Below are 23,247 nucleotides of genomic sequence, written 5' to 3' on the forward strand. Positions count from 1 at the left end.
ACTGTGACCCACAGTTAATGGAGCACATTTGCACGTGAGTGCTAAACATAACAGCAGCCATGCTATGGACGTTTTTATGAGACGAAATCGGCTTTAACCGAAAATAGAAAAATTCTGTGAGCTCCAACAACGTGCAATAGAGATGTGTGGACACAGGTTTTCATTCCAGCCAAACAATCATAAAGTTCATCTCACTTTCAGCAGTTTTAATTAAAGATTAAAAAAAAATAAAATAAAAAGTCAGCATTAATATTATCTGCTGCAGGTTTGACAGAATATCTGCACATATGTAAAAGCTTATTGACACATGTGTATTGGGCAGACCTGGGTATTTTGGAAAAACAAATGGATGAGCATCACACAAGCAATTTATTACATTAATAATAGGCAGGGAAATGAAATGGGAAAACAGGACAATGCCAAGATAAAATCTGAGTATTAATTTTCTTTCCGACACCATCCAAGGACAGAGGAGACAGCCGCTGATTTATTGACCTTGAAACGTCCGTTTTGTTCAGCATTCCAGATTATTGCAGAAGTAAATCATCTTCCCAGGGAGAGACCCGATTATATTTTGACCAAAGGGGATTGCAGAGGTTTTCTTAGAGTCTTATAACGCGGAAAGCGAAAAAATTATATCATAGATCTATTAGGACAAGAAAGATAAATGCCAATTTCAATTTTAGTAGTTGCTGCTAAATTTTATATATATATATATATATATATATATATATATATATATATATATATATATATATATATATATATATATCTATATCACTCAAATGGGCACATTGGATCACACAAGGCCATGTAAAAGGAATATGAACACACCCTTTAAAAAGGACCGGTACAGCCAGTTCAAAAACAAAATTACGAATAAGTCATTACTAACATCTCTTGTGAGTGCCACAGTTATTAGGAGCCACACCCAGTGTATGGAGTCATATCCTGGCTGACAGAGCACTAGAACTGACATGCCTATGTCATGTAACAAGCCTCTGTTGAGCTTTTCAACAATAATGAACGTCCTCTGATCTCACACAGGCACACTGAGATCACCAGGCAGTAACACACTGAAAAATACAAACCAGATGTGTAGACAAATGTCCTTTTTTTTACGTTTGAAATGTTTTTTCCAATGATTTCATTCTTACCTTTCCCTCCCGGCTTTTTTATTTCCATTCTTAATATAACTCAAGTCCAACTTCTAAATGTTAAACACTTAACTTTGAAAAGTGTGGATGACACTAGATTTATCAGAACAAGTCTAAGACTCAAACAGCAGACCTGCACAGAGGCACATTGATAACACACACACACACACACACACACACACACACACACACACACACACACACACACACACACACACACACACACACACACACACACACACACACACACACACACACACACACACACACACACACACGCCACTGTTTCTAAGGAGATGTCAACATTGTGAAAACAGATAAGGGAACACGTGTGAAATTTTGAGACTGTTTTCCACTTCACCCTCTCTTCTTCCAGCCTTCATCACTCGCTCTCTGTTACAAACCAATGGCTGCATGCGGACAACAGGCCAGTCTGAGATATTTATGGTTCTTGTTTATTATCTGAATGAGATATTTATGGTTCTTGTTTATTATCTGAATAATTATAAGAGCACATACAATGGAAAGTATCCAGGCTTTCGCCCCATAATAATAATAATAATAAACTTAAGTCCTGCACGGTAAAACAGCATTGTCAGAAGGCCACATTATACATTTATTTATACCGTATATGTATTTATCATGTCAGTTTGCAGATATATTGATACTCTGTCAGCAGTTTTTTTTATTACGCTATAACAGTTGTCTCACTTGCCAAAGCCCTGAGAATTTTTTTAATTTTTTTTTTATAAATGCAATATCTGACTTAAGTTATTATTTTAGCATTCTACCTAAAATCAGAAGAAATTGTCAATATCGATTAGGAAAAATACATTCACCGTCTGACAAGGCATCGGACATCTATCCTGCTTTACATCAGGTCCCTGCAGACGCAGCCCTGTTCACCACTTCCTCCAGATGACACAGGACCAGCCTGTCAATAATTCTGTCCTTTGATGTACAACATCAGCAGCCATTAAAGAAGAGTGTCCTCGCTGTCCTCATTGTGTGCGTTGAGCTGGCTCTTCCTGTGAGCACCGATGGCCGCCCAGATTCTACACAGCATGCCCCCTCTGAAACAGACATTTTGGATAAATGGAAATATAGTGTTACAAAACAAGCCATCTTGAACACAACTGAGGCTTTTTTTTTGATGAAACTCAAATCTTTACTACACCACCGCCTTCAAGGGCAATCTGCCCCTCATGTTTCTGCATGGACAGATGGCGTGAGGCTGATGTGAGGAAGCAGCTCACCTTATTCCACAGTACATTAAGTCTTCCCTGGAGGCAATGTAGAAGAGACAGTCTAAGGTGAACTCGTGAGAGAGCAACTAGAAAACAGGAGCACACAGGATTTGGATTATTAGTGGGGAGATGTGTGATACCAAATAGTAAAAAAACACTAAAAGTAGAGAAAAAGGACAATTTTAAGTTGAGTTTACCTTATTGATAGTGTCTTGATCTACAGGGATGGATTTGAGCCAGCGCACTAGAGCCTTCACTTCTGGTTTAGAGCTTTTCTTTGTGGTCAATCCACCATCTAATAATGCACAGAGATTACAGACATTCAGACTGGATGGTTTAAATAACAGACAGACTGTATCTCATGGTATTAACGCGTCGTGTTACCGCAGGCAGACTGTATAATCATTATCCAAACAGAAAAGTCAAGTTTAAGCACGTTAGCTGGTGATCTACGCCTCTGACAAGAACCAGTCGGGCAGAAATCTAGAGCCGGAAGCCGAGGCATGGTAAGGATTGACTGGAACAAGTGCGAAGAAACAACAAGGAGCATCACAGAGGACACTGATCCTTCAAAGAAGGCTTGGTCCCTTGATGCAATATTCGTCATGCTGCAGCTTGTGCAGTTAATCATCAGACAACTTACTTCTAGAGAATTGCTCACTCCTCACAGAGATGCGTGAAAGAGCAACATTATCTATCTATTTGGGCTGAACATCCTCCATTTTAACAAACACATTTACTTTACCTGGAAATACTGGTTTGATGATGGCGCCTGAACCAAATCAAATAGAATACCCAAATATTGAATGTTTGTTTTAAGCAGCTAGGAGTACTTGATGAATAACAATTTGAAATTGTGATTATCCTGGCTAATTAAAGTTTAAATAAAAACTACCAGTCAACTCATGTATATAAACTAACATTACATAAAAACATATGTAAAATTACATAAAATATGTATTACAGTATTTGTTTGCACTCTGTACCCTTTCTATTATATTCATGTTTACAATTTACAGAAACACGTGACTTTATAATTTACATGGTATGTTGTCGTTTACATTGCTCATTGCTTTACACACATTTATTATTTTACCTACTTGTATGTACGCAATAATGATATGCTTTACCGAACATTTTGTTCTATCTTCCACAAAATTGTTCTTGGAATTGTGTGAGAAAATTGAGAGCCATTAAAAAAACAAGAGATACATTGTTGTATGTATAACCATACTTTGACAATAAAATGGATATGGATACTTGATGTAAGACATTGCGTCTGTATAGTCCAAACTTTTAGCCTTTGGGTTTAAATCTTCATCTTACATACTCAAAACTTACCTGGCAGTAATATCAAAGTTATTGTGCCATCTATGCATGTAACAAAGTGTGTGGTTAAAATAAAACCATGACCTTCAGGGACTGCAGCATCTCTCAGTGCATCTATCTGCTCCTGCTTCCTCTGGACAGAGATCCTCAGTAGCTCCTGATACTCCATCTCCTTCTCATTCAGCTGACTCAGCAGTCTGCAACACAAACATCCATCACTACGCAGCAAAAAGCAGTGCAACTTAAAACACATTCATAATTGCTGTGTACTGTCAGACATGACACTACTGCAATCCATCTAAAAATCGCTCAAAATTAAAAGTAAATGTAGCAATTATCACAACAACAAAAGCTTCACGATAAAACGACAACAAAATGCTACCTGCTGGTTTCTAGTCGCATGTCCATAAGTTTCTCACTGAGGGGGCAGCTGCTGTCGAGGACAAAGTCTGGAGGGAAGTTGGGGCTCGCCGTGGGCGGGGTCTCATATATGGATGTGGTCTGCCGTGTGTCTACTGGCGCGAAGAGCTGGTCAGAGACGATCGCTACTGGAGTGTCTGGGTCCGCAGACTGCTCCTCAGAAGTGCCGTCCTCCGTCTCAAATGAGGACTGCAGCTGGAGTTTCAGCTCTGAGAGGGAGTAGGTGATGGGGAAGAGTGGATGAAGCACACACAACAAATAAATAAATAAATAAATAAGAGGAATCCCAAAGTACTAAACTTGGACTGTATGAGAAGAAGCTGTACCTGGTAGGAGCACAGTGATGGCATCCTGTACTGCCTGTCTCAGCAGATTGTCCAGGGCAAACATCCAGTGAGGTTTCACTTGCTGCTGCCTTAACACCTTCTTTACCTTCATGCAGAGCAGAGTTTCACATGAGGAAGATCTCACAAAGTCTGTAGCGGACAGGAGTGTCATCACCAGAAATTAAATTGGTGCATGGACTCAGTAGCGACTTACTGCGTCTTGGAAGCTGAAGAGCACCGCCTGCAGGCTGTTCAGTGACACTGCGGCAGTGAGCAGCGTGACTCGGAGTTCCAGCAGGCTGCTGGTCAACTGCTTCCTGTCAGGGGAGCGGATGTTGTCTCGCAGGCAGCCGATGAGCTTCGTAATGTTGTCTGCAGTCAATGCTGTTCCACTGTCATGCTTTTAAGAGAAAACACATTGGAAACATTAAGGAAACACTACTTCTACTTCCCTCATAACTGAGGTCCAGATGTGTTTTCTGTGAAACACAGTGAAACTGCGTCATCATTGAAATTGCGTCATTGTTTGCAGACAAAGCAATAGCTTTTATGAAGGAAGTGCAGTCCAGCTCTCATTATGGAAGTACTGGAAGCCTTGTATAGCTTCACTATATAGTGCTCTTTGCTTGGATAATGACAGCCTTTTATTTCTAGCTCATTAGGTTTAGACCATACAAACAATCATATCCATAATATCAAATCACCTTTGTTCCTCTTTTTCTTTATATTTGTAAGTTTAGAAATCTCCATCATTGTACTAATGTATTATTATTTGCAAATTAAACAAACAGTCTGACTTTATAGACATTGTATTTGTTGCTCTTTGTATTGTTCATATATACTTTTAATATTCATCTACAACTTGCTATATTGTTCTTCTTTTGAGTTGTATTTCTGTGTCAATATCAATATGCAAACCCAGTGTAAAACAAAATGGCAGAAATTCCCTTGAGCTCAAGATTATTAATTCGCAAGCCAACTTTAATATTAACTTTGCACTCAGTGCTTACAGTCATGCCATATGCATCACACAGATGTTCAAATTGTTAGGGTTTTGGCAATGCCAACGGGGCAACAACATGTCTGGACAATGTGTATGTCATTAAACTCAGAGGGCATCTGCACACACAGGGCTCATTACGTGTACATTGTCATTTACACATAAAGGTTTGCTCTATAGATAAGACAATGATCAACAGCATCTGGGGAACTTAATCACTGGTCAATAATTATTGGTGAAATAATCTGTTTTACTGAAAGAATTCTTTTGCTATTTGTATTCTGAATCTCTCATTTGAAATTGCTTATTTATTTTTTAAACCTTAATTCAAAAACCTAATCAGACAGAAGGACTGTTATTTAGCTTTAGTTTGATGCCATACATAACACAATTATTAAAAAAAAAGATCTATGTACTCTACTCATTGTGTATAAAGTCATGAAGTTAATAGATTTGACAATGCTTAGACCTTTGTTGTCGTGATTGTTCTTCACCCACCTGAGGCACAGACTCCAGTATATTATGGACTACAAGGCTGATGTAGTCAGTAAGGACACGGTGCAGTGTGGCTCTCCTTTCACTGTCCTTCCTCAGCATAAAAAGACCAATATTCTCGTCTGCTAAGGCTGGACTGCTCATTTCGGATATGGCGTCCTCTGGTATTCTGGACAGTAGGGGGCAACAAAGAGATCAATCACACCAGACCAACAGACGCGCGATAACAACAAAACCATGTAATGTCTATGTAATCTACTGAAAAGGGAACTCCAAAAAAACAAAACAAATATCAATCATTTATTATATATACATAGATAACTTTGTCAGAAACCTATTGAAATTCAAATGTTGGCCTTGAGTTTTCTCCGCCGTCATTGAGCGGAAATAAGAGGTGCTTGTTCTACTTGAGAACTCTTAAAAAGTTTGCACAAACATCTGAGTAAGCGAAAAAAAAACAACCACTTGTCTGTAGACTGTGGCATTTAATATAGGAGCAATATGCCCTTTTTATGCAAACACAGGATGTCACCTGAATAGATTGTCTGACTGAAACCATGGTGTGGTTTACTTCTGATGTAAGATCCTGTAGAACGATAGCTGATGCAGAGATTAGAAAGTATTTTCATCTTGAGCAATAACCTAACTCACGACAGGAAGCTGCCGGTGCTGGGCGGACTCTGAGAGTTTTCATCTGCTGTTAGGGTGGACTGGTGACCCCGGAGGTCCAGGGAACAGGAGAGGTCGATCGAACCCGAGTACGAATCAGTGTCCTCCACAAGGATGGAGACGGGTACAGACATGCTGCGTTGGTAGTCGGCTGCATACCGTGGCAAGATTGTGGTTAGATTCGAGTGAGCGTCCATAATTCCTGACATGAGCCAGGTTTCAGAAAAACACTTGCAACGTGCAATAACAACCGTTTCAAAAACTGACAACATATGTGAGAGAGGGGAACATTGTGTGATTTTGCAGTGGCGGGAAGCTTCACCTGCAGAAAGGAAGTCTTTTGGTTCTGATTCCTGCGGAGCTTTGGTCCTCTTCCTAGGAGACGACCTGAGGAAGGTGTCGCTCAGCAGCTTTGTGGCTGTGGCTCGGTCGTCGGGGTCCGGCACAAAACAGATCATGATGAAGGCCTTTGCCTCGTCCGACATGCACTCTGGAACCTTGGGGTGGATCTTAAACATGCCCACCTTAATGGGATTGTTTAAAGAAAATTGTTAACGTTTGCTTGGACCGCTTTACTTTTGGGAGCGTGCGTTTTAAAATGAATAGTCGTTTAACCAAAGTCAATAGCATGCCTGTAGTTCTGGGAGGTTGTACTGATGCTGCGTTCATGTTATGGTAAATATGACTTCATGACTTGTAATTAGCGCTCACATCAACATCCAATTTCAGTTATTTACTGGGAAACTCGGATTTTGTTTTTGGCACCCCTATGTTATTCAGTTATATAGAATCAACCAAATATGTATCAAATATTACATGAGAACACATCTATTATAATGAATCCTCAGTGAGACAGGATAGTATGTTTCACATCTAATGGCACTGTGTTTCAATAGTTATTAAGCTATTTCAGTCCAAATCCCCAAAGAAGGACTTTTAGGAATTTCCCTTAAAGCCCCAAGAAAATTATGCTTTTATGAAAACATCACAATCTGCATGTATTAACTTTCTCTTAGTTCTCTTAGTTACCTTAAACATGGCTGCTTGAGGACTTCCCAGCTCATGGAAGGGTGGTTTGCCTGTTGCCATTTCTATAATAGTGCACCCTAGGGACCAGATATCAGCCGGCTTCCCATAACCCCGAGGCCCTTGGTCTATGATCTCTGGGGCCATGTACTGGAGAGTTCCTAAAGGAAAAAAAGATCAGAAAGCAGTTAAAATGCCACTATATATTAGTTAACAGACACAAAGAGTAGATCCTTTTAATGTAGTTAATAATTTCCAAATACACAGAATATTACCAGCAAATGTCTCAGTACACGGGTTGATGCCTGCTAATCGTTTAGAGGTTCCAAAGTCAGAGATCTTCAACACGCCACTATATGTGTTGATCAATACATTGTCCCCCTGCAGCGAAGACACAGCACTCACATTGAGATGTTTCACAAACACTACCATCTGTGACCATGGAGGTAGAATGACATTGTGCACTCACCTTAATGTCTCTGTGGACTATCTGATTGTCATGAAGGTACTTGAGTCCATCCAGGATCTGTTTGGTGTAGAAGATGATGGTGGCCTCGTTGTCTTTCAGGGGACCCCATTTGGAGCGCAGGAGAGATGACAAACTTCCTTCAAGCAGAAACGTATTAAATGATGGAAGCGGATTCATATTTAGGAAGAGTTTGTATCGTTTGAGTCACATTGAAAAGTGTAATTCTCTGTTTTTATAGAAAATTAAGTCATTTCCCAGCTCCATGTGGCAATATCAAAGCAAGATTTTCTCTCTCTAATGAGCAGGATGTTGAAATCGTCCACTTTCCGGGGATTGGCTTCCAGTATACGTTACGCAATCACATGTACAAATGACAAAAACACGGGACAGACACTCACTTCCTTGATGCTTAATGAAGGTGTCATCCTGAACCAAAGTTATACAGTAATTTTGGAAATGCAGACTTTAAAGCAGGGACAGGGCTTTCTGATGTTTCTGATGCCCTTGAAAGAAAGTCAGGAACGACTTCTTCAGAAGTCTGTTTTCATTCCAGTGAAAGCATCAGAGTCATCTGGTGACCTTGTACTAGTTTGCCAATGTAAGAGAAAAGGCATGAGTAATTGTATAAGCAGATAGAATATAATTTAGCTAAATCATCAAACTGTGTGAAGTTGGTCTTCAAGCCTTTTGATTAAATGTTGCCAACAATTCATTTTAAACTCTAGACACTTTCACGTTTTGGATTTTTTTTAGGTTTCATACTGCAAGGTGTGTAAAGTAATTTAAATATTTAAAAAAAAAGTTAAAACCTTATTTTATATAGTATTTAGCCAGTGTGTGTTTGTGTAGATTTTGGTTACAGATGTCTGTCAAGTAATGAAAGTATTGAAACTTTACATTTTAAGATCCATACCTCCTGGTACTTCCTCCATAAAGATCTTGATGAAGCCATCCTGACTGACGGAGCCCAGGTACTGGACAATATTTCTGTGTTTTAGCCTCTTGTGCAGACCTATCTCCTCGTGGAGGGGCTGGGAATACCTGGCAAAGATGGAGCAATATGGTGTGACTGACATTTCTACAAGGTCAACAACACAACATCCCATAAGATTAGTCAAAGGGAGTTGAACTCCGGCTTGAAAATCTTGAAATACATGATGTCACATGACAGATGCTATTGCACCACACTCGATGAGTCTCTCTCCCCCCGTCTTGAGTACAGCTCAATAAATACAGCGATGAATACCATACTGCTCCTTTGATGCTTAAAAAAGTTATTTAAACTTTACTTTTCTTAATGGAATCTGTTATTTTCACATGAGATGGAACGTTCTTTGTGCCAGAATGACGAGTGTAAACACTCATCAATCTTCCCCAAGATTCCCAAAGAGCACTGGGAAACTGGAACCTGCCAGTGAGTGGCATCTCTGCCAGATCGTTTCCCTTAAGATTATTTTGGAAAATTACATTCTTGGTGGAAACGATGTGTCTCCTACTAAAGGATGAGCGAAGGAAAAACAATGCGAGTGTTGGTTTCTCTTACGTGCAGTCCTTCTCAGGGATTTCCTTGATGGCGATGCGTACGTGGTTGCTCAGGTCCCGCCCAGCGTACACCACACCGTACGTCCCCTTACCCAGAACCACCTTATCGCCATTATCATTGGTCTCATAGACGTACTGCAGGCAGAAATGAAGACAGCGTGATTTAGGAAGTATGAGAACTGTGAGGAATTTCACAAGCAAAAGAGAGAGAAACATGAGGAGTGGAAAGAACAGGGACTTCTACCATGAAAACAGAATCAACAAAGTCCAGAATTCTGAGAATAAATATAAAATCAAATATGAACGTATACGTAAATAGATAGATAGCACACACAATGCCAAATGACATGGTAAACATGACACTATATTTTGGGAATGTTTTTATGTTGATGAATTCCACCCAGCGATTGCAGTTGTTTTCTACATGTTGAGGCAAGTAAGACCTGAAGTAGAGCACACACTGCGTCCGCCAAATGGAGGACTGAGACTGACCTCAGGTATTCCCTCAGCGAGGTGGTTCAGGTCCCGGGCGGGCTGTTCAGCCAGCTGAAGCAGAGAGTTTACCAGCTCGCAGAAACTAGTGAGAGAAAAGTGTGAGGACGCAATAGTGCAGATGAGAATGTGTGCTTAATCTAGTATGCTGTTGAATTAGGTTTTAGTGAATTTCTGTTAAGCTGAAGAAAATACCAACAACATCAGGTGTGCCTGTAGACTTTTGCCAAATAAGTTACCCATAATGGACTAAGGCCCATGACGTGGAAGAAAACATCCCCTTTGTGCAAAGAACAAACATAGTTCACTGTGGAGATTTTAATCAGAGTGTAATAAGTAGACACAGGAAGCGGTTCACGCAAGATACATTGTCCTGTCATGTTTTCACACAATTCCCCTGATCAACAGTTGCAGCCTGTTGATGTTTTCAGTTCAGTTTATTTTCAGTTTTAATTACATTTCTATGGAAGGAAGTGCCAAGAAAAACTCATTTTCTGAGTGACCGGGATATTGTATCAGGATATAGGAGTGCTTTGACTTCCATTATATTGATTAACAGTGAGCCTCTCAAAACTGAATCTATCTGCAGCGGTAGATACCACAAGATGTGAAAAGGAAAGATCTTTTTGTCATTTGGTTGTGTAGAAAATTGGTTTTAGGGGGATTTCTTAAAAGGACAATAAAAAAAAATATGACTCATTTAATGATTGCAACAGACTCATTTCAGCAAATCTAGTTGGCCTCTTGGCCCGACAACTGATTAACTTCCTGCACCCCATGTTGATGGTCTATTTTTCTCTACCTAAGTGCACTCACACACTCACACACACACACACACACACACACACACTCACACACTCACACACTCACACACACACACACACACACACACACACACTCACACTCACACTCACACACACACACACACACACACACACACACACTAATTTATTAGTCACTCACCCTTTACAATGAAGCTCAGAGGGGAAGCAGAGCTGGAAGTCATCCGAGTTGTAATGGACATACAGGAAGCAGCTTCGCTCATCAATCTTTGAAGCACTTTAGAGGGGAAAAGGCACATGTAACTATTCAAATAATCCTAATCCTGAATGTATTTGTTATGAAAACGCAACAATTGTATGTAGAACTCTGCTGAACCTAAAGGATGTTGACACTGAAGAAAACAGACCATGTATGTATCCATCAACCTCGTTTCTGTTCCAGAGAACCAACCAGTGTTTGCATTAACAGCTTTGGTATTGATTGATTCAGTGAAAGCTGATGAACAAGGCCCTGCACCAAACACAACACTAGCTGATAAAGTTGTTTGCTTGCTGTTTTTCATTAGCCCAGCAGCTGACTGTTTTGGGCCTTCGCTGAAAATTGCACAAGCGGCAAATCGGCAGACACGGCAAGGATAAACTCTGATCAGTATGCAGAATCAACTAAAGCCGATAAATAACAAAGACGCCTGAATTCATATTGACACAACAAAAATCTGACTGACAGGCGAGGTTTCCCAGAAAACCTCCATGTGTTGGCTCCTTTGACTCAGCTGCAGGTTTGAACACACCCCGATGATTTGAGAGATGTTAGCACATGATGTACTCCACTTTACCTCACTCCCCGAATTGCAGATGCTGGGAAAGTCCACTGGTGTAAGCCTTTCTGTAGAATCAAGGAGGAAAGTTCAGACACGGGACTAAGAAGGCTGAATACACAGCGTGTTACACATGACGAGCAGCTTTCATCTGCATTCACGTAGACATGCAAGAGAAAGGAATCAAACAGTCCTGAGGCATGAAGTTGTTGTTTCTTTCCACACACACTGACACACATCCACCTGATAAAACATTCTGTGTGTGTGGCAGGTGCTCAGTAATATGTAAAAAGAAAAGAAGGTGGCTCTGTGGGCGACAGAGGGTCTACATATACCTTTAAGGGTGTGACATGTTTCAACTGGACAGTGCGACTTTCGTCATCCTCGCTCACACACACAATCGCTGGTTGGAGGACTTTACTGGGCTCCAGAATGAGCACCTGAAGAGCAGAAAATTCATTTATTTGTAATGTTAGTTCAAAACTGTCTCCATAATTTCCTCACCATAACCCTCAATATTGTTGACATAATTACAGCAGTGTGCGGTTAACTTTCAAATTGACAAAGCAGGGTTCCAATGAACGGATAGTCGCAACCAGAGAAGTTTAAAGATTTCTGTTTATTGTCTTCTGTGATGGTTAGTGTCAAAGTTATCAGTGACATCTTACTGGGCAGCGGCCTGTGGAGTCGGTGGGTTTACAGGCCTGCAAAAGCAGCTCCATCCAGAAGTCCATTGTGTCCTGTTTCGGGGATTTCACCTCAGGTGGCTTTGAAAATTGCCGGTACAGGATGTACGTCTCCATGATGGATGCTACATACCTGGGAGAAACACAAAACTCATTAATCTGCATTTAATTAATAAGTAAAAAAAGACCAAATTCAATACTTTATAGTCCAAAAAAGGTTTCAGATTTGTTTTAATCAAATCAATGAATCATCCTTATGATTATTAAAAATGTTTGTCTACATGATTACTACCAATGAAGAGCTTCCTCACCAGACAGGAGCCTGGAGCCTGTAGAGTTTATCCGAGGCCAAGATGACTTTTCGTTGCTCGTTAACAAGGATGTTGGCTCCGAGGTAGAAGCCGACATCCCAGTAGTCCTTCATCTTCTCCAAACTGCCTTTTCTACCGAGCAGGGTGTTTAGAGTCACACCTGAATAGCAATATAGCACAGAACAAAAGACATTTTCAAAATTAGAGATATGTTTCTAAACTCATAGGCTCATATGTGCATCAACAGATGAGACACTGTGCACAACTAGAAGCTCATTCATCTTCCAGGATGCTGAGCCGGAGCAGGAACACTGTAGTGATATATGGCCATCATGAATGTGCATTACTGGCACAGAATGTGCCAATGAGGACGCAACACTACGTGAATTCTAATTGATAAATAATATATAGACATTCTGAATGTTTCTCAAGTACTATTTCTTACATCATGCAATTAGCTGTAAAACGTTTGGTTTTCTGCATTTTGCAATGCATGGATAAAATGTTTTAACTCAAACCTCGAACTGTAACTTTACAAATTCCCAATATATGCAAAGACCGTGGATCCCTTAAACGTGCATAAGTTGTATACACTTTGACAAACTAAATCTGTGGACCATAAACATGTATTCTAGCCAAATGATCAAAACTTGTGTTTGTCGCAGATTCTCTCTGATCAATAAAGAAGAAAGCATGAAGCACCTATTTTGCGCAGCTCAATAGAGGTGTCAAACTCTTGTCCAGCAACCATTAGGAGGACCACGTTGTTGATGCCCGAGTGAAGAGTTGGCTCCATCTCAAAAGCTTTGCCATACCTGTCGAATAAAATAAAAACAGAGCTGATTGACAATACTAGCAGATTAACAGATAGTTACAGCAGAACAATAATGCAACATAAACGGCAAACACAAACAGACAAGAAATAATCATACAAGTACTACTAAATAGGATCTGTCATGACAGACTGTATTTAAATACGAAAGACAGACAAATGCCACTTCTCAGAAGGTGTGGACCAGCTTGTAAGACCAGATCTCAGAACACTAAGTGCTTGTACCAATAGCAGGCCCGGTCCCTGCTGCCTTGGTCAGTGAACCCAGAGCTCATGAACATGTCTTTGTAGATCCGTCCACACAGGCAGTAGACGTCTGACACCACATTGACCCCCGACTCCACAATAGGCAGAATGACCTCCAAAGCCTTTGCGCGATCCCCGGGGTGATTTCTCCTGGTGTGGCAAAAATGTACGATGTCATCAATGAGAAGCTTTAAACAAAACCTATTATATCTTGTACAACAAAGTTAAAAATAAAGGCTACCAGCTGAGAATGGCACATACACAATGAACTAAAACCAGAGAAGAAGAACTGTGTTGAATTGTAAAACAAAACGGGAATGCAGTAAGAGCCATCTGGGTACCTGTTTAGAGCAAATATGTAGTTAAATTTGATGTTCTGATGTTTTGCGACCAGACTCATGGGCAGATCGTTCAGGGTCTCCACCAGTTTGATTATGGCATCATAGTCCTGAGAAAAGAGGATGTAAATTCAAATCAATTATTTACTATGCTGGTATCCAATGACATCTAATAATTACCAGCCGCGATGGCGTCTGGCTGGCATACTTTGAGAGTGTGTGTGTGTGTGTGTGTGTGTGTGTGTGTGTGTACAGGAGGAAGAGGAGAATCTGGCCCTGGAGGTCTACACACCTGTAGTTGAGATCCATCTGAGTTCAAAGACGATATGGTCAGAGCAAGGGCGCCAGAAGTAAGGGAGGAAGGAAGTAGGAAAGGGGCCACCCCCTTTCCGGCCCTGACCCGATTTGGCATTGCAGCTGCCGTGATCTCTTTGCGTAGTCTCTAGTTTGCATTATTACAACGGGTGTTTACATTTTCTGTCCAGCAGAAAAATCTCTTGTGGTTAAGATTGTTGTCAATTAATAAGTTAGTTGATCCATAGACCATTTTATAAATCTAATTAAAACACCTAAAATCTTTAGGTCGTGAAGATGTGCGTTTTCTTTCTATAAAATTAATCCCTTTGTTATCATTTATAATATTTGTTTGCTCAAAAAGTATAAGGTTTATACTGTTTGAGCAAATGCATTTGATTAATTACACTTATAAATGGCATATTGGGCTCTGCAACCATTACATATCTTAATGTTACAATTTGTATTTACTTTTTAGGATTGATAAACAGAACTAGAGACCACCTGGCAATGGGATCACACCGTGATGACAAATTGAGCCAGGGGTGTACAGTAGTCGGGGGCCAAGGTGAAAACAATACCAGCCAAACGCTGTCAAGGCCGGTATGAAACAGTGGTAGTAACCCCTGACCTTTCACAGAGGCATTAACTCACATGCATATGTAAAAACACACCTGAACGTCCCTGTAGGACAACAGCAAGTTCATGACTATATCAGGGGTGAGCAGCTCGACGCTGTCCAGGCGTTTCTGGATGCGGCTTAACTCCTCGCTCAGGGCTTTACCATTGAACCGCTCCCGAGCCATACGAATCTCATGCCTGATTGACTCACGGAAGTACTCGCTGTCAGCACAAAGAACAGGGACATCAGAACACTGCACACTCTCAAAGTCTTCAACCAATCAGCCAACAGGGGAAGCTGTGAGTTAGAGCAGTGGTTCTCAAATGGGCGTATGTGTAGTGTACTCCTGGGGTACATGAAGGCACTCTAGGGGGTATGTGAGATTATTTAAATATACATTTAAAAGGAGTATTTGTTAAAAATCTTTTAAAATGTTTTAATCAATACAAGTTCATAAACCTAAATGTATGTGTATGTATATATATATATATATATATATATATATATATATATATATATATATATATATATATATATATATATATATATTTTTAAATTCAGACACTGATGGCACAGTGCTGTTTGCTTTGCGCTGGTTTGAGGGTACTTGGCTGAAAAACATATTTCACAGGGGGCACATCACTGAAAAAAGGTTGAGAACTACCGAGTTAGAGTACAATCAAATGCATGTGCTATCTGAGATAATGTTTTTCCACCCAAAGCCTCCAGTTAATGCCTGACCTGGACTGAATTTGTACGTTGTTAAGCAGATGCACCAGTCTCTCCACCAGTGGGGTCAGCAGGGGCTCCAGCTGGAAAATGGGCTGCATCAACTCTTTGATACCAGTCATCATGATCGTAGCGTCACAGGCAAAGACTTTGCCCTGAGGTGACACTACATAAGGGATGAATGTGTAACTGCCACACTGCTCCTGAAGGAAAATAATACACAGATCATACAGGTACAAGTACACACAGAGAATTTGCATGGCCTCACTCGAGCTAAGGTGCCATTTGCAAGTTGTCAATGATTTTGATTTTAATAATGTTTCATTAGTTATATAGGCTTTCATAAATGCAATAGAGTCGCTCCTGATTTCAAATGATCTTTGGCCTTTACGATAGACATAATATTGCCTTTATCAAATCTCTCATCTCTAACTCCTAACTTTGGATTGTGTGCCATATCAAAGCATTTGATGATGTCACATTTACATCTCGGAAACAGTGATGTATTTAAAATAATTAATATAAGTATGCCCTCTCTTCAAGATAGGACACCCAGGTTAGTTTATAATGCAGGACTTCCCTTAAGGTAATCTTTATAGGAGTTCTCATTTAACTTAAGAGGCATATATTCTGAGACAATTACTGCAATTAGTGTAATACTGAGTATTACACTAATTATGACTTCATGACTTCTTTTTTTGTGGCCGTGGCAATTTGTAATCAATCTATGCAGATCTAGTTTAATTGTGATATTCATGCCTTATAATGGACACACTTTTAGTTACCTTGAGATTCTGTAGATCACTATCTTGCTTGTAACAGTATAGGATTATGTTATTGGTCATGCTGAAACTTTCTCTCACTCCCAAGTGATAGTAAAGGGAAGGCTGGCAGAAAGAGTCAGTCATCTCAACCACTGCTACATCTGTGGGGAAACGCATGAGGGCTGGTTAGTGATGCGTAAAATAGCAGAGTACTGCGCGGATGTGTAGCCCCAATTACCCTCCAGTCAGCATGCCTGCACTTGCCTGCATTGTAGAAGCTATCCAGAATGTCAGTGGTGCCTAGGGATATTCTCTGGAATGGAAAAGTTTCGAAAACCGCGTGTGCGTCCGCGCAGGCTTCCTGCAGGCATTTCAGGGTTAAGTTCTCCTCAGTCTGCGGCACCGACGCGTCCTCCTCGTTCACTATGTATGCCACGGATACAGGTCTGGTCCGGCTCCGCGGAGAAACGATCGGCTTGCCCCCGGCGCTCGGGTCTACAGCCGCAGAGTCTTGCCACAAACTTCCAGCTGACACCCGGACGGGATCTTTCCTCCTCGACTCGTGCAGACTCATTCGCCTGCGCTCACTCGTGTACATGTTGTTCTGACTTTTTGTGCAGCTGAAGTTTCGCCGGGACAATTTCCATTAAAAACGCAGCGGCGCGGTTGCGCGTTGTCGTAATTCCCCAGGTGTGTCACCGCCCCCGCTCGCAGACCATATCCACTGTCATTCCCGGTACTTCTCTCCACTGGACCCGCCCTCTTCCTCCACTGCTCCTCCTCCACCCGCTGACATTTTGAGAGTGGAACTGAAGGCCATACCGCCTCGACTCTCGCATGACCTCTGCTGTGAAAAACTATTATTCAGCTCGTGGTATATGGTGTCATCATCGCAATGCCACCTTTTAAATATACTTTAATTACCGTCTACATCTGTCTCCCCAAGACATATACGACATATCTAGGGGGACAGATGTACTAAAACGGGTGGGGCAGGCTGAGGCAAGAGGGAGTTGAATCGTGTTTTGTAGACATGTTTTTCTTTTCCCATTTACTGCAACTTCAATTAAAAGACACAGCATACAGTGCTGTTTGTGAGCACTAAGTGATTTAGCTCAAAGATCTATGCGGGGGGGATTCGGGGGATTTATGCATATTTAAGGCCAGATTCCGATGTTATTGTCCAGTATGAGAAAAAGCTTGGGCTTCCAGTTCAGTGCCTAGACAGTGCTGAATCAAATAAAACAAAGGAAGATATTAACAGCAAAGATCTAAAAACACGTATGTCCAGTAAATAATTACATTTAATGCACACATGCTTAATCTTAATGTTTATTCATCTGTAATAGAAAAAATAAAAAAAACACTTGTACAAAGCTTTGATGAGGTGTTTACATTTAAAACTCTTGAGTCCAATCCACATTTTCACTGTCTTTATTTACAGTATATGAATGAAAATTGACTATGAATGCTGTCTGCTCCTGAACAGACAAAAATAAAAAAGATCTGTAAATACACACAGCATTGGCGCAAGGAAATACATAACAGCATTGACTTTTTTTTCTGCACTACAAAAAAAAGAAAAAGGCAATATCATTACAAGTTGTATGTCTGTAATGTTTTACTTTGACAATATGCGATTCACATTCCACGTATCGTACATTGACATATACAGATGGGACAGACAAGAGAGTAGTCTTCTGCTAAACTTTGTACTGAGTGCTTTGATCCAAAAATATATAATTAACTATTGTTTTTTTGCAAGATATTGTTATCTGGCACTGAGCACTTTGTATTGTGAGCACTGTCCGATGTGAGATCAGTCATGCATCACACAGACATTTGACAATCAACCTGAGAATAGTAAGTCTTCATTGAGACAGTTGTGGCAGGTTTAAGCAATAGTTCAGTAATTACAGAATATACAAACCAACCTTGTAATGAAGTCTCATATTTACCAATTCCATTAAGTGTTCAATACCCCCGCGTTCAATACAGTAAGTAGTTAATTATGGTATTATAAAATCTGAAGGAACTTGGGGAATTGTCTTGGAAACAATTTACTCATCGAGACCCTCGTCGTCGTCCTCTTCCCCCTTGACGTCCACCTCGCTTGTATCTGAAAACTCATGCAGGAGAACATATTCGCGGCTGCTAAAGCCAAACTTGATCACATCTTTTTCTTTGAGCTCGTAATAGCGCTGGGCTTCGATGCGCTGATTGTTCAGGTAGGTGCCGTTGCCGGATCCTAAGTCAATGATGTAAGGCCTTACCCTGCGGCCACCGGTGCCGTCTTCACGTGTAAACGCCATCAACCTACAATAATACAGACATGAAGTGTTACTGATACAGCAACAAAATCATTAAAGTGTAACGCAACATGGAGTGAAAATTTGTCCAAATCAGATGGATAGAAGTTACGGTTTTCTAAAGCACAGCAAAGTAAAACGCCAAGCTGACAATTGTTATTCTTACCGATACTGGAATACTGCATGTTGCTTGGAGCAGGATGGGTGGTCAATTGGGATATCAGCAATTTTGCGCTGACGTCCCAACAAATAGGCACTCTGTCTGTGAATGTACATGACTGGAAGGGGCTCATCATTCTTGAATGGGTACAGACGCCATCTGCGCTTCGGAATGCGAGCCTCAGGTGGCTCGTTGTACTTGATAACCTCCCCCCGGAATGTGTTTGTATCTTCGGTTAGAGCCCCCGACAGTCCAAAGTTGGGCTTCTCTTTTTCGACAGGTGGGTCACTCCCTCCTTCGGACTCGCCCATATCCTGATCTTGGGTTTCTTCGCGGTGCTGGCGGTTTTCTCTGCGCCGCTCATCGTGCTGCTGTCTTTCAGCTTGCTGAGAGCTGAGTGCACCTCTTTCTCTCTGTCTTTCAGCTTGCTGAGAGCCAAGTGCGCCTCGCTCTCTCTGTCTTTCAGCTTGCTGAGAGCCGAGTGCGCCTCGCTCTCTCTGACGATCTCCGCTGCTCTCTCTCTCCCGTGGCCTATCCGATTCCCACCTGCTGCGCCGCTCCTCTGGCTGTTCGCCTCTTCTCCGCCGCTCATCAGCGCTAGCCCGATGCTCCTCCCGTTCCTGGGAGCGTTTTGGTGAGAAGACGACCATTAGTCCCAGGACACGCTTGTAGTAACAGTGGTTTACAAGCATTACCATACATTGTATAACATGTAGTCGGAGTGGCCATTTCTGAATTCACTGTTTCCGACACATGAAACTAACGACTATGTTGTTAAACTGGCATATGCCACTTATGAATGGTAAGTTACTGTAGTTACAATAAGAGCTAAAAACATCACATTGACAAACACCATTTAAGACAGGTAATCATAAGACTATTACACGTAATCACCGCTTGTAGGCAGTTTGTTATGTGCTAGTATACCCTTGTGGTAGCTATGTGATCTGGCACACTGTAGCCAAATATTGGCCCTGTTTGAAAAAAACATTAAATTGTTGAACCATATTTTTCATGTATTCCTTGTCTAAAGCTCTGCATCTGCATGTTTTGGTACCGTTTTTGTTATGCACAACATGCACCTAGTTGGCATTAGACGTTAGTAGCCATTGGACCCATGTCAAAAAGGCTGTATACGGATTAATCATAGAACACAGAAGACATACTCAGTCCAGCAGCAGGTTGAAGTACAAATTACAATCTCTATTAAAACTGTAATTCATATTTAGAATTTAGAAACTAATCACCCGCTTTATCTTGACATCAGCACCGCGATTTGTGGGAGAGCGACTTCTTCTGTTTCTGGGAGATCTGCTGCTTCGTCTGACAGGAGAGGTCTCTCTTTTAGCAGGTGAACGATCCCTTGTCCTGGCGGGTGACCTACACGAACACGAACAACACAAAACAAGAGGGTTAGATGCGGCTCACGTGTTCACACGAATTTGTACGCTGAGCTGCATTCATTAAAAGGTAGCGGACAAATGAATAATTAAAAAAAATGCTGAGAAATTGTTTTGTCCGTCAAAGTAAAAACTGAACAAAACTATAAGCACGTGGTGACTATTGGTCCAACATACTTGCTGGCTTTTCTTCTCTGTGGACTCGAGTTGCCGCTGGATCTCGACCGCGAGCGGCGTGATGTTTGTGGCCTAACAGGGCTCTCTTCCTCCTGCTTTATCTTCACTTTGAGCTCCCGCTCTGGTGACTCCCTTCTCCTGTGTCGCTTTTCTTTAGTCATTCTAATTTATGTCTCACAATCTAACCGGTTTCTATCTAAGCACACATCGCCCTCCAACCAAAAGGGCGCTTATAAACAAAAGCTAACTCGCGAAGACAAAACTTCGACTGTTGTGCTCAAATTACAGACTTCCGCTTCCGGAGTTACGCCGATCATTTCTGTCCCCACAAACACGACCAACTTTTCACGTTGGGTCCTTATGAACGAGTCTCTCGTTTACGATGTTTTGAATAAAGCCCGTGTTTGAAAAAGGAATATATATATATATATATATATATATATATATATATATATATATATATATATATATATATATATATATATATATATATATATATATATATATATAAAACCTCCCCAGGGCACTTTTTAAGACGTAAATAGGAAAGATGCAAAGCCAGAAACGTTTCAGATCTCTTCGTTTGTTGTGTTGATTAGTATATACATTTATAACAAGTCACTAAAAGGAACAGTGCGTTAATGAAACAATGCGCCGACTCCACCCGGACGAACAGAACTGATACACCAATACGCTGTTACCATGACAACTCAAACATTTTTATCATTAACGTCCATCGATATTTGTGTAACTGAAGTAAAAATACAGCTTTACTATTCAAACATGGAGCCGACAATGGCGACACCGAACGAGTCTCTCCTGAGGTACGACACCCCAATTTCGATCAGCAAAAGCACAGACCCGAAGTCATCAAAGGTGAGTTTATAAAGTAAAGAAAGAGTAATTAGCGCTTTACGTTACTTTACGTTACCCTTGGCTTGAGGGAGTTGTGGCAGAAAAGGGGGAAGGAATACAGGACATCAATACACAATACAATACATTTAGGGCTTTATAAACAGATTGACGGATAAATAAAACAAATAATGTACTTAAAAAGCTTAAAGATGTCATAGGAGCAATTTAGTTATTATGTGTATTAATTTAGATATAGTAACGTTAATTTACAAAAACCTTCAAAATGGCGGTGTTTTGCAGGAACAAGCTTGATTATATTCATATTACTAAAAGCTGATTTAGTGCTAAATCTGTCAACTTTAAGGAAAAAGGTTGGAACAATATATACTGTCAGCTGGCAGTACAAGGCAGTGCATTAGAAATGTATCAGCCAATAAATATCTATATCTATCTATACATCTATATATAGATATATCTATATCTATATCTATATATATATATATATAGAGAGAGAGAGAGAGAGAGAGAGAGAGAGAGAGAGAGAGAGAGAGAGAGAGATATCTAGATATATCTATATAGATATATCTATATAGATATATATAGAGATATAGATATATATATATATATATATATATATATATATATATATATATATATATATATATATATATAGAGAGAGAGAGAGATATAGATATATATACACACAGACACTACAGTTCAAAAAGTTTAAATTAATCAGAAATACTCGATACATTGTTAATGTGGTAATGTTTCCACCTTTCCTAGTGGAAACGTTTGTTTTTTAATGAAATATCTGCATAACTAAGGTGAATAGAAGCCTATTAGCAGCAACTATCTCTCCAGTGTTTTGCACACAAAAAAATACCTTGTGCAATTATGTTATTAAAACAGTTCAGCTGGCAAGAGAAGATATATAATTGTAATATATACGTTTATAATATAATAACAAGTGACGCTAAGGAAATTGAATATATAATGTTAGATAAACTACTTTTTACTACAGGGCCGGCCTTTGAAAGTGAGCCCTCGGCAGCCTGCCAACTCCAACCCTGTTCCACCCCCTCCTAAGCCAAAATTAGCAACAACTGATACCCCCAAGCAGGACAATCAGGACATCCTGAACGTTCTCCTTCCACCCAGGTAGAGCTCAGACCATCAACAATATTTTGTTCAAAAAGTACAAACCAGTAACCACACACACTCAACATCTGTCATTGCAGGGAATGGATGGAGGGAACAAAGATGTGGGTGCAGCAAGTGTCTAGTGCACCGTGTACCAGACCAGACGTTATTCACCTCGAGGAACAGCTGGACAAAAAGCTGCAGCAAAGGCAGGCCAGAGAAACCGGAATCTGTCCCGTCCGCAGGGAGTTATACTCCCAGTGCTTTGGTAAGGCGGCGGCGAAGATGCTGGCGATCACTGTGGTTACAATGACTGATCAATACTGATGTATACAGATGATACATACAGAACTAAAGAGCACATATTTTAGTTTCTTTTGAACTCAATATGGCTAGATTTATATCTTTATCAGTTGGTATGATGGCACCATTTTCCTGTGTTTAAATGAAAGCCTAATTTTCACCCACCTCAACATTAGCTTAATTGTCGTATTCTCCTCATTTTCTATTTCTACTTTAGATGAGCTGATTAGACAGGTGACCATCAACTGCGCTGAGAGGGGAATGTTGATGCTGAGGGTCAGAGATGAGATTCAAATGACTATTGCT

General features: G+C 40.5%; 3 protein-coding genes across 3 annotated transcripts in view; 1 reads left to right on the forward strand and 2 right to left on the reverse strand.

Moving 5' to 3' along the window:
- Positions 1-1,508: 1,508 nt before the first annotated feature.
- si:ch211-1i11.3 (mitogen-activated protein kinase kinase kinase 5) lies at positions 1,509-17,192 on the reverse strand. The gene is made up of 28 exons (XM_068569550.1): positions 16,859-17,192; positions 16,616-16,755; positions 15,843-16,033; positions 15,154-15,322; positions 14,189-14,295; positions 13,827-13,997; positions 13,472-13,584; positions 12,770-12,929; positions 12,441-12,591; positions 12,108-12,212; positions 11,791-11,840; positions 11,136-11,231; positions 10,173-10,257; positions 9,682-9,815; positions 9,052-9,179; positions 8,139-8,275; positions 7,945-8,050; positions 7,673-7,830; positions 6,966-7,167; positions 6,626-6,794; positions 5,978-6,143; positions 4,694-4,879; positions 4,480-4,585; positions 4,116-4,362; positions 3,818-3,930; positions 2,602-2,699; positions 2,414-2,490; positions 1,509-2,230 (listed from the first exon to the last, which is right to left on the reverse strand). The coding sequence occupies exons 1-28, from the start codon at positions 17,190-17,192 to the stop codon at positions 2,134-2,136; spliced, it is 3,996 nt and encodes a 1,331-aa protein (XP_068425651.1). The 3' UTR covers positions 1,509-2,133.
- A 721-nt stretch (positions 17,193-17,913) lies between these two features.
- snip1 (Smad nuclear interacting protein) lies at positions 17,914-20,927 on the reverse strand. The gene is made up of 4 exons (XM_068570126.1): positions 20,641-20,927; positions 20,311-20,443; positions 19,070-19,683; positions 17,914-18,910 (listed from the first exon to the last, which is right to left on the reverse strand). Exons 1-4 carry the CDS (start codon positions 20,799-20,801, stop codon positions 18,655-18,657), a joined length of 1,164 nt encoding a protein of 387 aa, XP_068426227.1. The 5' UTR covers positions 20,802-20,927; the 3' UTR covers positions 17,914-18,654.
- Positions 20,928-21,326: 399 nt separating this feature from the next.
- dnali1 (dynein, axonemal, light intermediate chain 1) overlaps positions 21,327-23,247 on the forward strand; it is a 2,963-nt gene continuing 1,042 nt past the window's right edge. Inside the window, exons 1-4 of the mRNA XM_068570139.1 lie at positions 21,327-21,516; positions 22,520-22,656; positions 22,737-22,906; positions 23,159-23,247. The exon at positions 23,159-23,247 is cut by the window's right edge and continues 90 nt beyond it. Coding sequence (XP_068426240.1) covers positions 21,343-21,516; positions 22,520-22,656; positions 22,737-22,906; positions 23,159-23,247 — 570 coding nt within the window. The 5' untranslated portion in view covers positions 21,327-21,342. The remainder of the gene's footprint in view (positions 21,517-22,519; positions 22,657-22,736; positions 22,907-23,158) is intronic.

The sequence above is a fragment of the Clinocottus analis genome, unplaced genomic scaffold (genome assembly GCF_023055335.1).
Source record: "Clinocottus analis isolate CAN_PGR_092001 unplaced genomic scaffold, fCliAna1.0.p SCAF_9, whole genome shotgun sequence".
Lineage (NCBI taxonomy): Eukaryota > Metazoa > Chordata > Actinopteri > Perciformes > Cottidae > Clinocottus > Clinocottus analis.